Source organism: Electrona antarctica (genome assembly GCF_951216825.1).
Source record: "Electrona antarctica genome assembly, chromosome: 20".
In the NCBI taxonomy this organism is placed as follows: Eukaryota; Metazoa; Chordata; class Actinopteri; order Myctophiformes; family Myctophidae; genus Electrona; species Electrona antarctica.
Window position 1 is genome coordinate 15,386,593 of NC_136801.1, and position 16,813 is coordinate 15,403,405.

Consider the following 16,813-nt stretch of genomic DNA (forward strand, 5'->3'; position numbering starts at 1 on the left):
TAAACAGCTGGTCATGACATTTGCAAACCATTGAGAGACAGAGGATTGTTGCAAATCTCACCGTATATCAAGTTAAAATACTGGCCAAGTGGAAACCTGATAAGCTATAGCAATATACCTGTAAGTAATAGTACACAGCTACCGGTATGTGTTCTAATCAACACTACAGTGGTGCAGCAAGCAAACACATTTGTTGCTAAATACATTTGTTTTGTAAATACTAAACGGACTTTCAGTTGGCCACAGATATGAGATGAGTCCTGTGAGACCTCCATAAGACCAACAAACACCAGCACACCTTCCAGTAAATGGATACAGGTTGCATTCAAAGATTTGGAATTAAAATATAAAATAAAAAAAGCTTTAAGAGGCAGCGAAATGGTTCTAATCAGTTACACATTATAGCATATCTCACATAGCAAGCCTACCTGAAAAAAGTAATAGTTTGCCTGCTGAAAGAAACAAAATGTGGTGGATTCAAACTATAGTCTTTTTATCTGGAAAGATAAACAATACTAATAGAAACAAAACAAAATATATACCGGTAGTTTGTCTCATATTCATATATTACGAAGGCTTATTACTGCCATCTTCGTAATACCATTAATTGTTTAGTCGGGATGCATTTGTGACTTCTTGTGATGAAGAGTGATTGTGCTGTTGATATTTTTGTTCCTTCGTCCGTGACTGGCACAACGTGCAATCGTGCACATGCAGAGGAATAATTATAATCCCATATAGACAATTTACCACGGAGAAGCATTATTAGAGCAGAGTTCAGAGATCCAACAAGCAAATTATTTAAGACATCCCTCCCAAATGTGCAAGTTTCAAAGACACTTAAAGAAATACACGAAATATAACGAAGTGTCAGACAAACCTGTATGACTTTTCTCACTCTTTTTAAGTCCGTGGTGTTGAAATGTCTTATCGCTCCGTGGACATCTTTCTTCGAAGTTGCGTTACTTCAGATAGATGTTCAATGGAGGACACTTGGGAGTCACCATAGAGAGACTGTATAGATTATTGAATGCACGATGAAGAGCTCGATGAAGACAACTCACAGACAGTCCCAGCTGCTTGTTATCTATAGCCTGCTAGCCAGCTAGCTGCTGAAATAAACTGTTGTGATGTCGGTTCTTAACTCTTCGTATACCGGATCTTTCCCACTGCTGCACGCCGCGGTCCTCTCTCACAACGGACACTTTGGTCCATATTGTGCATTAATATCCATATTTGTCCGCTTTTGCGCGAGTCGCTTTGGTGGTTACGGAATACAGATCCCCCTTTCTTTCTTCTCCTAACCAAAGCTCACTCCTCTTCTTCACCACAATGGGTTCTGTTTCCACTCATTTTCAACACCGCCAAGCTCTTGAGTCTTTACGACATCCACTGCCTGTTTACGATAGCAGTTGCTAAGCGATTCTTCTAGTATTTGTGTCTCGTGTGGAACATCGCCCCCAGTGCAAACTTTGTCTGGACTGGGTTCCCATGTATTTATTTATTTATTTATTTATTTATTTATTTATTTATTTATTTATTTATTTATTTATTTAAATGTACGTTTGTTTATTTTTTATTTATTTAATTCTCTTCTTCTTTTCTTTCTATTCAAAGCACGCAAAGCGAATCATCGAGATAATTGAATAGTTTATTTTATCCCAATGCCATGCACATTCTTTATATGCAACCAAAAAAAAGGTACAAAAATAAACTTTTAAGTGATATTAAAGCTAATCAAAATTAAATGTATCATATTCAAAACAGCCAACACTATGCCAGCGCAACACTTTGCATTTGATGTTATTAATGATGATGGTTTAATGGTCCCTCCCTGGGTAACAGGCAAGGTAACAGGTACATACGAATAATGTACTTATATATTGTGTTTGTTTCCTTGCCGTGGCTGCTGAAGCATTAGCTCTGGTCCATAGCTCTAATTCCGTTGCATTTTAGAGATCTACTGAAGCATATGCTCCATTCTCCCTGAAGGCTGAAGGGTGAAGCTCGGCCAAAATCGGAAGTGTCCCTGTTAGAATCTTGGACAGATTCCATGATGATCAAAGCGACCGGCTTGCAAAAATAGCAACATCTGCGCAACCAGGGGAATGCAAAGAGAACTGGCTGGCAATGAATATTTAATTGGGTTTTGAGCCTACGGCTAGTTTAATCCTTGTGCCGAGGAAGATGCCATGGCATTAACTTTACAAAAACCCATTAGCCTAGAGTAGCGCCAAAAACAGTCCATCTCACCCTACACTGCTACTTTGTTTCCTCTTGCCAACTGTGCAATCAAAATGAACGAAAGACAGGAACTATAATGGCTTTTTCCAATTCGTATTAAAGGCTAGGAGACGGTCCTGAACTCCTGGCTGAAAACTCACTTTATGTAAATATCAATAAAACAAATTGAAGCTTGTCATGGCTTGTGCACCTTATGCAATTAAACCAATTGGTCCAATTAATTCATTATGCATTTTAAAGGGCTACATGCTTCCAGAGAACAGCGGTCATTTATCATCTCACACATATTTGTCACCACTGAAAAAAGTAGTGAACAGATTAATTTATCAGAGAGTGTAAATTAGTTAGTTAATTTCAATTTGTTCTGCAGATGCAATGCAATTGCTGCAATGCATAGCTTTTCGTTTCAAAGCTAACACGGAACCTCAATTGTCGTTCCCTGACCACATTTTAAAAATAATATATTAAAATTGATTTGATTTTGATCTCATATTTCTATAGGCTAGGGAAATATTATGGATAGAAATGAATTAGATTACCACTACTAGCATAATTAACCTAAATAAACTTAAGATCACATTTCTTTTGAGTAATACACATTATCCCAGGGATTAAACAGTTCAGTTTCCCTAATATTACCCTATTAATATACCCATATCTGCGGCAGATCTGCACGCTCTGCTTTTATTATTGTGTATTTAGCGCCATCTGGTGGTGAGGTGGGCGATGTGGAGCTATGACGCGAATGTTGCCAATATTGTCGAAATGAATGACAGGTAAAACACAGTCAGACAGGTCACAGTTATTTCCGAAAGTTTACCCTCGTTGTTTTTTTTGTTGAACATGTTGTCAGCCTCATCGAAACACATACAAGACAGTGTTTCTTTTCTCACTGCAATTGGGCTGTTAATTATAAACATTCTGAGTATGTGGCTAATAAGGAAATTTAAATTGAGATTTATCCATGAAACTGGAGCTGCATTGTTATATGGTGAGTAAAGGCTATCTATAGCGGCTACGGAAGCCCTTCAATAACGCTTCCTGCATTTTATATTAGGCCTCGAGTCTTTATACATTTTCTAACTTTAAATTAAGCGACCTAGCTTTCCCTCCCGAGGTGGGAGGCGGCCACTTAAATGAATGTGGCTTCAATTGGTCAAACTTCAGCCGGGATGGAAGATGTATGATGATGATGATGGTGGTGCATAGAGTAGTGGCGTGGCGGTGTACCTGCTCTTGATGCAATTGCGCGTAAATTGACTTCATCATTCACAGCCAGTGGCTTCGAGACTCTACATTATTTAGTTTCTACTCTGTTGCCTGCTTAGTGCTTTGTACAGTTTGTAGAGACAGACAGAGCAGACATGTAGAGTAACCAGCGTACACATGGGGCATAACCATAGCACGCCCTATGGTGTACAGGAGGAGGAGGGTGTAACTATAATGATTCTAATGTTCTAATCCGAAATGTGTTGTTGTTTACTACAACAATGCATATTATGAATCTCAACAGGTATGCTTTTGGGCGTGATTGTGAAAAGCTTGTCCTCTGAGCCGGGGAAAGAACACTGGGAAGTGTACAACTGTATGGGTCTGAACAGAACACATCCCACCCTGGTGATCAACATCTCAAACCAACTCCACAGTTTCAAACATGTAGGGGTGGTCAAAAGCCCAGGATGCCCTCTGGTCTCAACAACCCTCCCCAAGGTAGGCTACTGTATTAACACCGACATTTTCATTTCATATTAATACTGGCATTTTCATTTCACCTGCACACACCAGCAATGTGAAATCTCTGGTAGGCCTACTTCCTCCTTGTGGTAAAGAGAGCGAGAAAAAAGGTTGTATGTATAGATGGCATGCAGGCATATTTGCACTGCAGACACTGCTTCTGAGTGTAACAAACATCTCTGAAGTGTGTGTTTTTTTCCCCATAGTCTGATATATGTATAAATTATGGTAACAGAAACTAGAGTGGCTCCTGTGTAGGCCCTGTGTAGAACTGGAGCATGTACAGTAAACAGAAAATTAAACATAGTCTGAAATTCTCAAAATAGGCCATCTACAACAGTATTAACTGTGTGTGTGTGTGTGTGTGTGTGTGTGTGTGTGTGTGTGTGTGTGTGTGTGTGTGTGTGTGTGTGTGTGTGTGTGTGTGTGTGTGTGTGTGTGTGTGTGTGTGTGTGTGTGTGTGTGTGTGTGTGTGTGTGTGTGTGTGTGTGTGTGTGTGTGTGTGTGTGTGTGTGTGTGTGTGTGTGTGTGTGTGTGTCCATTGATGCTATGCACTACATACCCCACACGGGTTGTGCTTATAACCACGCCCCCGGGCAAGTTAAGTTTACTGAGGTTAGGTATAGTTTTACTGAGGTTAGGGTTAGGTTTAGGCTGTCAATCACAGCGACTGGCCAATCACAGCGCGTCGACTGCACAACCCGTGTAGGCTTTGGTATGTCGCATAATATGTGCATGTCTGCCATCTTGCCAGCAAGGTGCTACCTAGGTGCAACTTCCCATAGACAGCTCATTCATCCAAACAGAACAGTCCTATTTAATTGTATTAACTCACCAACATTGCAGCTGTACGGAAAGCTTGAATTATCCTCTTTCTATCTGCAATGTGTTTGTACTTTGTTTAATACAAATCCACTGTAGACATGTTATGAGCTACTCCCTGTCAAAAAAATCCTTGCAGATGATTTTGGAAGTGCTGGAGTTTGGAAGTGCTCGTTGACTATCACTCAACAGCCCTGCGTACCACCTGTTTTGAATTTGCACATAATGCAGGAGGCAGCAGGAGGTTGCTTTACTGATAACGAGTGCTTCCAAACTCTGACATAATCATCTGCAAGGAATTTCTTGACAGGAAGTAGCTCATAACATGTCTACGGTGGATTTTTATGAAACAAACACTTTGCAGATAGTAAGACGATAATTCAAGCTTTTCGTACAGCTGCAATGTTGGTGAGTTTCACGTTATTTAATACAATTAAATAGGACTTTTCTGTTATCTATCTATCAAAAATGAACTTGCTAAAAGATAGTTTCCAGAAGTTTGTTCCAGTTGGTGGAGTCGTGTGAGGCTATATCCCAGATTCCCAGCTACAGTATTTGTTTATTTGTAGAATTCCCATTAGATGCTCTTGGAAGTGAATTTGGCGGTGGCGACAGCGGTGCATTATTGTTATGCGCCGTAGGAGGGATCTGACATGGGTGGGTAATTAGTGCAGAACGGTTTGATAGATAAACACTCAGGGTTGCATTCTCTGTAGATTAATAGCCAGTCAACTTGGCACAAATTATGTCTGTGAAGACATAATGTATCTAGACTATAATGATTCATTGTATATCAGATAATACAATACATCATGTCTTTATTGGTCTCTTGAGCCAGACTGTTGACTCACACTATTTTCAAAGATATTGCAGAATAGTTGTCTGGCTATGCACTATGCAGGACTATGGCCTTAGTCTGCAGTACAACTAGCTATTTGCTCAAACATTTTGAGACTAAAACACAGCTTGAGTGCTGAGGTTTTGAAAATAATAAAATTCAATCCATTTATTTTTCTGAATAATATTGACCAAAAACATCAATGCATGAAGCCGTGTAAATCTGTTAATTATTAAACATATGGATAGCATAACTACTTATGCCGTATGAACGGTCCTATGACCAGACAGACAGCACCTGAAATAAAATAATTAATTGAAAATACTCTTCACTGGCAATTAATGAATTATACTAATATTCAACAAAAAAAAACTCAACCTTGAAGCCAAGTCGATAGGATGATTATTAGTCTTGTGAAAAGAAAGTACTTTATGTTGGCTTGCTTTCATAAGAGTATTTCAGTGAGGGTGAAACTTTGTTTAAAATATTGAGCCAATGAGCCAGGCATTCTATTCTATGGTGGGCATGGAACTTAAGAAGCTATCAAAGAAGTACATTTGTTTTAATATGAGACCGATCATTTAATATTGTTGAGAGAAAGACAGAGGGAGTGAGAATATTGAACATCCTCTGGTCCAGTATGTAGCTCTTACTCACTAATGGCTGGCACTCTTTGGCCCCTTTGAACATTAGGGTCTCATTAGCAAACCAACAGAGGCTACCACCAAGGCCATTACACTGGTCAGAGTATTTTTTTGTGTGGCCTTCACGCCATTACGTCTGATGCATATGGGGCCCCAGCAGCCAGAGATAAGGATTTCATTGCATTACAGAGTCCATTATGTGCCACCAGGGATTAAGGCATTAAAGTTTGTGGTCTGATTAAATTTAGTGCCGCTCAGTTGAAGAGGCAATTAGTGTGTACAACACACCTCAACCCTGGACGCTGTGGTGCAGGTTGCCCTTAGAATGAAACCCGCTGCAATATGCATAATTCAGCAATTACTGCATCCCTATTAGTCTCCGTTATCCAGTTTTTCATTTGTCCTGCAGTAATGGAAATATATATATATATATATATATATATATATATTATTGTTCTGGGTGGGTAATTGCAGCTGTACAAAAAAGCAATTTGTAATGAGTCTGGTGAAGGCACAGCATGATACAAGAGATTTACTGTAAGCTCTGGCAGCCGTTTCGAGGTCAAATGATAGACTAAGCATAATTGCTCTCCAAACTATATGGGAGTTGTAAGCATTATAAATAGGTATTATAATGATCTGAAATATTCATAAAAAATTACATATGGATTCACAGAGAATCCATATGTACCTTCACTTACATATAAGGTAACCTTCTGATAACATACTTTTCTGTCAAACCAGGAATGATTCGATTCCAAATATCCCCACTATGTTCCTCTGTGAGAAAACAGCTTGCAGGCATGAGCATGTTCTTGCCGTTGCGCTGGAACCACATTTTCTCAGTGTAATGAGACATTCTAAGAGGTAATTGGTTATACAGAAGGAAGAAAAATGAAATCTTCTGAACTACTTAATATCTTGATTTGTAATTGGTGATCTTCACTCTTTGATGTTTAAAATGTAAATTTGACAGACATGTAAAGTAGGATAAAAGACATGGATGGCATGGATTTTTTTTATTTATTTTTATCCAGTGACCGTTGCATCATCCTTTTAGTCGGAAAGGGATGAGAGAATGGTTGCAGTACAGTGTATTCAAAAATTAATATAGCACTGGTTACTTTTTAATGTACTGAGCACCCTGGGGGTTGTGGAGCAAGGCAACTTGGATCTTTTATGTTGAAACATATGTTATCTGAGCACGTACAAAAAGGTACTTACTCATTTTGCCCCGTTATTATTAAGCTCACAACGCCACGCAAGAGCTTGTACATCGGCTATTTTTTTTACAACTTGGCCAATGTTTGACCAGTTCTTATAGTTTAGTTTGTTGACTACTTTTGGACATTTAAGGTATTAAAAAGTTCCTTAAATTGTCTCTTCACTGTCATCTGGACCCCCCCCCCCCCCCATGCCCCCACCCAAAAAAAACAACTACTATTACTAAAACTACTACTCACTACGGGTTGAGAACCAGAACAGCGTTAGCAAGGATGTAGGCGAGCACATGTAAGTGAATCTACCAATAAGCTTCGTTTCACCTGACTGTGTCACTGTGCTATTGGAACGCTATTCTTCTCAGTTCAGCTTCCCAGTTACTAGGCGGCAGGCGCCCTGACCAACCAGTAGGAGTCGCTAATGCAGTGACAAAAATCGCTGCCTTGCCGGCAGTGGCTTCCCTCCCAACCTTTGATTGATAGTGATACCTTTCTCTGTTGAAAACTGTCATGACTGGTTAGATTACTTGTTCTGCGTGAGCTCAAACAGTGAATAAGGGCATCTGTATACTGTATCACTGTATGTATCTCTGCTATAGGCTAATTAAAAGACAGTAGTACTGAGTAAAATAGAAGAATAGGTCCTTTATACACAACAATAACCTTTCCACAGACTACTGGCAACCGGCTCCCAGCCTGCTTCAGGGGCAAATCAAGCACAGTTGGGATACTTGACCAAGCTAGAGCAGGGACAAACAAACAAACAAATCAGCTAACTAGCTCCACACTCTGCTTGTCACAATAAGTACTGTAACACACACACACACACACACACACACACACACACACACACACACACACACACACACACACACACAAAGGGCTGCAAAACATAACAAGGTTACAGTAAACATAACCGGTTAAAGTATTTCTACTGCATAAGTGCATTTTACCGCCACCTCCCTTAGTCTGTAGGTTTTCTTCTTGGCCACGCTGACCTGGGACCTTAATTATTATTAAGGATTTCGGTACCATCTTCTTTGAGGTAGTCACTTCCTCTGGAAGACGGAGTGGGTGTCATGTCACTTGTCCAAATGCTCCTCCAGCATTTTCTTCAATAAGAATGAGATGGAATTCTCTGTCCTGCTGCCTTGCTCCCTCAAACGGCTCAGAGCCTTCTGGAGCTCTTCCACATGGACTTGCAGGTCTGCTTCTGCTTCTGTCGGTCTCTGTGTGTAGGTCATCTCCTAGACACACAGCATCTCTTTCTCACCTCTTCCAGCTTCCCCTTGTAAAGGCTCGTGCAAAGTGGACAGAGCTGGGATTTAACGTACATCGAGGGTGAGGAACGTTTTGTACGGTTATTACATCAGTGTTATTTTAGTCTGACTTACATTTATTATGTGTAATTATGGCCAAGAGTCTTTTTTGTCTCGCCCTCCGTTCCTAATACTTACTTAAGGGTCTTACGCCGACTTTAAATAGGCCTTACACCACACGCCAGTCTACACCAGGGCCTCCAGCTGGCTCACTGGGTCCGACAGGTGCCTGAAGACGTCTATCCTCATCTTTGAAGGTTTGGGACTATTGGATGAGGCTGGTGAGCTCCTCTGTGATGTGGTGCCACTCTGATACCAGAAGGTCATCTCGTACCCACAGGTCATCCCTGCAATTCTCCAGACTGTACGTCTCCTCTTTGAGTTTCTCAATCTGGCTCGGCAGCAGCAGGAGCTTCTTGCCCCTGAGGTAACATGTCATTGGTTCGACCTAGTTCGACCATTACTAAGCCTATCTCTAACCCTAACCTAAACATAACCGCAAGCACGGGAGCAGCACATGTTCGCCAACCTTAATGCATGTTCGCCAACCTTAATGCATGTTCGCCAACCTTACTGCATGTTCGCCAACCTTACTGCATGTTCGCCAACCTTAATGCATGTTCGGACTAACGGGACTTCGGATCTATCCCCGCCCTGGGTGGGGATGGTGTCCTCCTGGGAGGCAGAGCAACTGAGCCTCTCCTACAGTGAGCATGTCTCCACCTGCAGGGAGTGGGATGACCTTTCCTCCAGGGCCAGCGACAACTGGTGCTCCAGGTCTTTACAGTGCTCGTTTATAATTGTGGGCAGACTGGGCACAGTGTCAGTCTGGTGTAGCCTGGCTATCTTGGCTATTTATCTGTCTCACAAACGCCAGCTACACTGTTTGTTCTGACTAATTACGCTGAAAACAAATTGACTTCCCATCTGGAGATGTATCTGCCAAGGCCTCTGCACCCCTTGTGTACACACTCTGTGTTTCTAGGTTTCTGACAATCATGGCCAAAGGTGCCTGCTGCTTCATTACCATGTATTTTATATCTGAGATCTTTATTTACAAATACCTGCGTTTCATGAGACTAGTGTTGTTGAGATGTATGTACTTGTCCCTTTGAAGCTCCTCAACTCAGCAAAAGGCCTGTCTCCGCAGGTCAAGGAGTGACATCCCAGGGGTCTGCCGCTGCCGCACCAGCCTTTTAAGCACTCTGTAAAGCATATGGTCACGCACCCTTTCACAAAACAGATGGTGTACGGCATTAGCAGAGCATTAGCACCAGTTGTATTTTGCAGTTTGTATTATTTATATAATAATTGCTCTTGTAACATGACATAGGAATGGGAACAAGAATACAATTCAGTCAGTACATCATTCATTATTTTGGGGTATTCCTGCACTTCACTTATATTGTAATTATGATCAAGCCTCCCCTCCCAAATGGTCATAAACAGTGCTTTGTCCACTTTGTTGATGCCCTACCGGAACATGTCTCACTGTTTGAGAAACACTAGTCTATGCATTGCAGTAGGCCTAGAGTTCAGACTATTCAATGTGACTGATCTCAGTGACTTCTATTTATTGTATTTAACACCTGAGATTATTTTTAGGTAGAAGGATGGAAAGTTAGCATTGTACAAAAGAAATGATCAAATATCCAAGGGAATGTTAGCTCTTGGCACTGAACTATTATTGAGTGACTTGTGACGTGAGTGTCTTGTCATATTTTACTGTAGTTGCTGTGCTGTCATGTGCATTCAGCACAATACCTCTTTTTACAGGGTACCTTTGACCCAGAGGTCCTGTTCAATCTGTTCCTGCCACCCATCATCTTCCACGGTGCGTACACCCTTAATCAGGTGAGACTGCTACTCATAATGCCCTGTATCCCACCAAATTGTTTTGGCTTGAGTCAACAGCTGAATTTGAGTCTCTTGTTAGCACGATTTGTTTTTAATCAACAAGTTTTTTGTATCCTGGTCAATCAATCATCATTCATCAATCATCACCATTTTCTTTTATATAACTGCTCCTCCAGAGGCGATTCATTGACAATCTTGGATCTGTGCTGACATTTGCAATTCTGGGGACTGTAATGACGTGTGGGATTATAGGGTGAGTATTGTTTCTTTGCACACAAACTTAATGATGATATGATATGACATGATATAATACTTTATTGTCAGCTCACACTGAAATTTGCCTTTTGATTGATGACCCACGATAAACAAGTCATGACAAAGTAACAGTGCTGCCTATTGATGTAAATGCAGATGGTGTTAAATAAAAAGACAGATGGCAGCATGTGACATGGCTCCCCCTTAGTTAGGTAAAATTAGCTTAAAAAATGCTTACCACTAGCTTTCTTCACAGATGTGTTCATGTGTTCAGATGTGTTCAGGTCTCTACTATCACAGAACAATTTGTTCCAAGCCAACTCCCTTGGGAAACATTGTGGGAGCCAATCAAAGTTGGGGTACCCAGAGGGCCTAGCAGGACATTTTAGGAAGGAAGAAAGGAAAACACCGTAAACATCCATTGTGGGAGCCAATCAAAGTTGGGGTACCCAGAGGGCCTAGCAGGACATTTTAGGAAGGAAGAAAGGAAAACACCGTAAACATCCATTGACATGTGCATAACATGGCATATTGGTTATTACACATGTCTGGGATATACAAGAGCAGACAATGTTATGGCCAGGGAGTCATTTTTACTGAAAGGTAATGGCTGGAACGGATTCAGCACCCCAAAAAAACCCTATTTACACACCTCACAAGCTCATATTAGCCAATTTTAAAATGTCCTGCTGTTAGCCTAGGCCCTCTGGGTACCCCAACTTTGATTGGCTCCCACAAAGTTTCCCAAGGGAGTTGGCTTGGAACAAATGTTTCTGTGATAGTAGACACCTTTATGAACACATCTGTGAAGAAAGCTAGTGGTAAGCATTTTTTTTCCCAGATTTGTCACACTAATTTTACCTAACTACTTACACACTACGTGTGCAAACTATAATACTGCAGTTAACAAATACTAATAGTGTTACTAATTGAATGTATACAGCATATATACGCGTGCGTGCGTGTGTCCACTCAGTTGCTGTACTCCAGCCTACTATGCAAAATGTAACAATAATGGCTTTGTTTTGGTAGCTTTGCTATTCCGGCAACAGAAAGCTAGATGGCACTCTTGAGCTTTGCAGAATATTACATCTTTGCAGACCTGTTGTGGTTTATGCAACACACAGTGTGCAGAAAGACACCCACATATCTAGAAAGAACCAGGCATACCCTGTGGGCTTAATGAATAATAACGCAAGAATCCTGTAAGAATTGTATAACCTCTAATGTCTAATTTGTAACAGTATACACATATTGCTGCACTGCCAGTCATAATAGGCTATTTCATTATTAACATCAACAAATAAATACTGATTCTTTGGAATATTTAATTGAAACATATAGAGTAGCTACAGTATCATATAATTACTTAATTGCTCACGTTCCTTTATTGATCATACTAGTGCGATGCTTGTCGGAACGCATTCCCCCTCTGCATATGCAATGCCCGTTGTACCCGTTGTCAGAGTTCTTAGTGGAGTACCCATTTTCATAGTAGGCCTAATTGGTGTCCACTGTCCAGTTTATGACATCAGCACTATGGCGATGCATGCGGGAACGCTTTCCCCTTCGGTTTTATGAGGATTTGTAGATTTATCGATATAGACATTTAAGAACTGCTGATGTGACCGACTTCACACCAGGCACTGCCCTGGTGTGAAGTCCCCTGCAATCCCCTGCAATACATGAAGTTGAACGGTTGAACGTTTTTTTGAGATGTGTGAAGGAAAGGTACACGCAGAGATTTGTGTAATTTATAGATAGTGTAGTATAGATTAGTTTGATGCCCGTCATTAGAATGCATGTCCCTTCCGTTATGCAATACCTGTTGTACCCATTGTCGGGACCAGGAGGTATCGTCAGTAGCATGAAGGCATATTGATATTAATATCAGTGGATCTCCGTGTCTGACAGCGAGGATCTCCAATTCTCCATACTGTATATGGGGATTTGTAATAGCACAGCGATACGCACGCAGCTAGAGTTTAAGGTTGATCGAGTATTGTGCAATTTATAGATTGCTTCACATTCAACTGGCCATTTCGTTCTTAAGTTATATTCAGGGCAGGGGGGATTCATCCTCCTGAGTATGACGTAAGAACAAAATGGCCACTGTGTGAGTGAATATGGCCAACTGTCAATCAACAGACACTGCCTATTTACCCTTTTATCAAAGGTAATGGTTCTTTAGATTGCAGGAACATGCTGACCTCAACTTACTTCACAGTAAACTGGTGTCGGATCTAAAGGTTACAGATGTTATCTTTTCTCTCTTCTCTCTCTCCTTCCTCTGTGGTCTCACTCCATGAATGGGGAATGCACCCCTGGGGAAAACGGCAGGATTTGACTTGTTGTGTCACATGCAGCATTTTTCGTATGCTAAGGCACCAAAGACTTGACCAACCCTGCTGCTTGTTAGTCAGGCTGTCATGTGTATTAATCTCTCTCTCTCTCTCTCTCTCTCTCTCTCTCTCTCTCTCTCTCTCTCTCTCTCTCTCTCTCTCTCTCTCTCTCTCTCTCTCTCTCTCTCTCTCTCTCTCTCTCCCCCCCCCCCCCCTACCCAGCACTATATTGACTGTTGGAAGTCAGGTCATTTACCCTGAGAGAGTCATACATTAAATCCTGCCCCGGAGACAAGGGGTGTGTTCTCTGTAACCATGGTTACGGGGTTATGCTAAAGGACACATAAGTTCCCCAGAGAGGGCATAGTGAGACGCTGATTCTTGTGGGATGTTTCACAGGATCAGGCTCCGTGCTAAACAAGCATGCACACTTTTAGTCAGGGCATATTAATACAATCTGGGAATCAATTTCTTACCAGGAATTCTTTTCACCAATGTGTTTGTAAAGGTATCTACTAACATATCCCACATTGGTTTATATTCAACCACCCTAGGGGAATTTTTGACAGCTGCTGAAAGTTGGGGTACCATACAACCATTATAAGGCAAAATGTTCTAAATTTCATTATGCTTTAAGTAGCATGTGACGTCCATCCATTCCAAGCATTAGTTTTGCACGAAAAACACTCCTTGGGCTAAAAAGTGTCTGGCCGTTTTTAGTCCAAGGAGTGTTTTTCGTGCAAAACTAATGCTTGGAATGGATTCAGAATGATGAAAACCCCCTAGTTTGACACGTCACATGCTATTTAAAGCATAATGACATTTAGAACATTTTGCCATATTGGCTGTTGATGGTACCCCAACTTTCATCAGCTGTCAAAAATTCCCCTAGGGTGGTTGAATATAAACCAATATGGGATATGTTAGTAGACACCTTTACAAACACATTGGTGAAGAAAATTCTTGGTAAGAAATGTATTCCCAGATTTGACATTATACTGATAATATTCCTTGACTATTTGCTGTTGTAGTTGCAGCTCTATTGTTGTCTGCAATGCTGAACTGATATTTCTGCTGAAGTTTTGCTTATCGTATATTTTGTAAAGACGAGGCAGGACTGTAAGCGATGTCAAGATGAAGCTGTATTGTTTTATTTTTTATTTTATTGTTTGCTATATTCTATGGTGCAGACTCGAGACGGGGTATGATTCACAGATTCAAGGAGATTTAACTCATGGCATTACAGTCTCACTCAGAGCATATTGCAAACACATGATTTGCGTTCCTCACGTGCTGAGCTAGCACAATGCCGGCATCGGCATGACATTGTTATCCGTTGTCCCTCACAGATAAAGCTCACGCTCTGAATTTATTTACACTTCACCCATTACAGCACCCAATTCTGTCTGCTAACTCTGTGTCCCAGAGGTGGGCTGTGGCCAGTTCAGAAACCAACCAGCAGCCACGACAGCAGGGATTCCAAGCTATTGGAAACGACAGCCTTTGTCTTCCTGGAATGTAGACACGCTGAAATAGAAGCCATTGTTGTTGCATCAATAATAAGAATTAAAAAAGAAAAAGTTTCAAATCTTGTCTGAAATTACCACTGATGATGTTTGACAGTTCAGAAACCTGACCGCAGACCACCTCCGAGTGATTAGACAGAAATTGTGCTATCTCGCTTTAGTGAGGACCAATCATATGATGAGACATGCAGATCTGCTATTTTTGGCATGTGACCCTGCTGTACGGTGGAGAAACATTTTAGTAGGACATTACGGAGAAGAATTGCAGCACAGATTTAAGCAGGTGGTAATGATTCTCCTGTATTACTATTACTTGTTTACGGTTGATATGCCCTTCACAAAATTGCTCTGCGTCTATTTTACCCAAGGAACTCCCCATGGTCAATTGGTCATAACTCTTCTTCTCTTTTGAAGCATTATGTCTGAGTGCTTATAATACAGTCATAAAATGATCCCAGGGCAAAAGATGGATGGGCGCTGCCGCTGAGATGCTTTATTTAGCAAGAGTGTCACCCTGCGTGTGCGTGTGTGAACGAGCACACGGACATGTGTGGGGGGCAGGCGATGGCTGTTTTACATGTACACAGTACATTTTTATCGGGATGTGCGTCCCGATGGCTAAGCGGCTAAGCTAACACACCAGTGCTGTCAGGCTGTTTGCACCAGTCCACCTGTGCTAAGCAGCCTCTGAGTGGAAAGCAGGTCACCTCACCTGCTGCTGGCAGCGTCTGGCCCCATTACACATACTACACTGGGGGAAGCCCTGCTGTGGTTAGAGGGATGACGGATAGCTGTGCTGTGCGCTGGCGCTGGCGCTCCCTGATGACTTCACTGTGTGTCCTTCCATCCTCCCTCCCTCCCTCCCTCCCTCCCTCCCAGGGCCTGTGTGTATGCTTTCAGCAGGCTGATGGTGCTCGCAGGCCAAGCTGCAGATGACGACTTCCTCCTCACCGATTGCCTTCTGTTTGGAGCCTTGATGTCTGCCACTGACCCAGGTAGTTGGTCATGAAGAGAGTCCCACAGTAGCACTAGTCATCTTTATTTTATTCTCATACTATTGTAACTTGTTTTATTAGTCTTGATTGCTGAGTTGTTCAGTACTAATTGTAGTGGACAAGAGGCGCATTTGTATAAGCAGCGTATTCCCTTTAATCAACAACATGAAGGCTCTGTGCATAACTACAGTCCCAGGTTTTCAGAAGGTGACGGACACATCATTTCCTATTCTGGTTCATTTTCCAATAGTTTTGTTTTGATTGCCTTGGCAGCAGATTTGAGCCACAATCACGCATGAAGGTCTCACCTTTGTTTAATTTAAGTCTCATACTGGAACGGAATTATTGGGCCTCGTTCACAAATCTCTTCGTCAATGTCCCACTGTATTTTAGTGTAGATGTTTTAAGTACAGATATTAGATAAAGATAAATATTGTTCTGATGTTCTCATGTGTTAGAGAGAGAGAGAGAGAGAGAGAGAGAGAGAGAGAGAGAGAGAGAGAGAGAGAGAGAGAGAGAGAGAGAGAGAGAGAGAGAGGAGAGAGAGAGAGAGAGAGAGAGAGAGAGAGAGAGAGAGAGAGAGAGAGAGAGAGAGAGAGAGAGAGAGAGAGAGAGAGAGAGAGAGAGAGAGAGAGAGAGAGAGAGAGAGAGAGAGAGAGAGAGAGAGAGAGAGAGAGAGAGAGAGAGAGAGAGAGAGAGAGAGAGAGAGAGAGAGAGAGAGAGAGAGAGAGAGAGAGAGAGAGAGAGAGTATTGGAATGACATATTGAGGTAGGCAAACACGCTTAGGGACGTAATCATATATTCACCTCTAAATGCGTCACCGGTTTTCTTTGTTATGACAACTGTTAATTTGAGGTTTGGCACTTTGTAATTGGTAATTGATTTTGCATGAAAAATAAGGCATTCTAATAACAGCTACGCATTATTTGTGGCACATACGAGTACTCGCCCAACCACAGATGTAAGATTCAGTGTGTCTGAAGTTAAGAATAATGATGATGAATCACTCACATTTT

At 41.5% G+C, this 16,813-nt stretch overlaps 2 protein-coding genes across 2 annotated transcripts in view; one reads left to right on the plus strand and one right to left on the minus strand.

Moving 5' to 3' along the window:
* Positions 1 to 1,402, minus strand: part of dipk2ab (divergent protein kinase domain 2Ab) — a 40,621-nt gene extending 39,219 nt beyond the window's left edge. The window contains exon 1 of the mRNA XM_079489670.1: positions 881 to 1,402. The gene's annotated coding sequence lies outside the window, so the exon portion shown is untranslated. The remainder of the gene's footprint in view (positions 1 to 880) is intronic.
* A 2,016-nt stretch (positions 1,403 to 3,418) lies between these two features.
* Positions 3,419 to 16,813, plus strand: part of LOC306912879 (sodium/hydrogen exchanger 9-like) — a 127,339-nt gene continuing 113,944 nt past the window's right edge. The window contains exons 1-5 of the mRNA XM_079489333.1: positions 3,419 to 3,495; positions 3,758 to 3,954; positions 10,598 to 10,675; positions 10,855 to 10,931; positions 15,681 to 15,796. Of these exons, the coding sequence (XP_079345459.1) occupies positions 3,760 to 3,954; positions 10,598 to 10,675; positions 10,855 to 10,931; positions 15,681 to 15,796 (466 nt within the window). The 5' untranslated portion in view covers positions 3,419 to 3,495; positions 3,758 to 3,759. The remainder of the gene's footprint in view (positions 3,496 to 3,757; positions 3,955 to 10,597; positions 10,676 to 10,854; positions 10,932 to 15,680; positions 15,797 to 16,813) is intronic.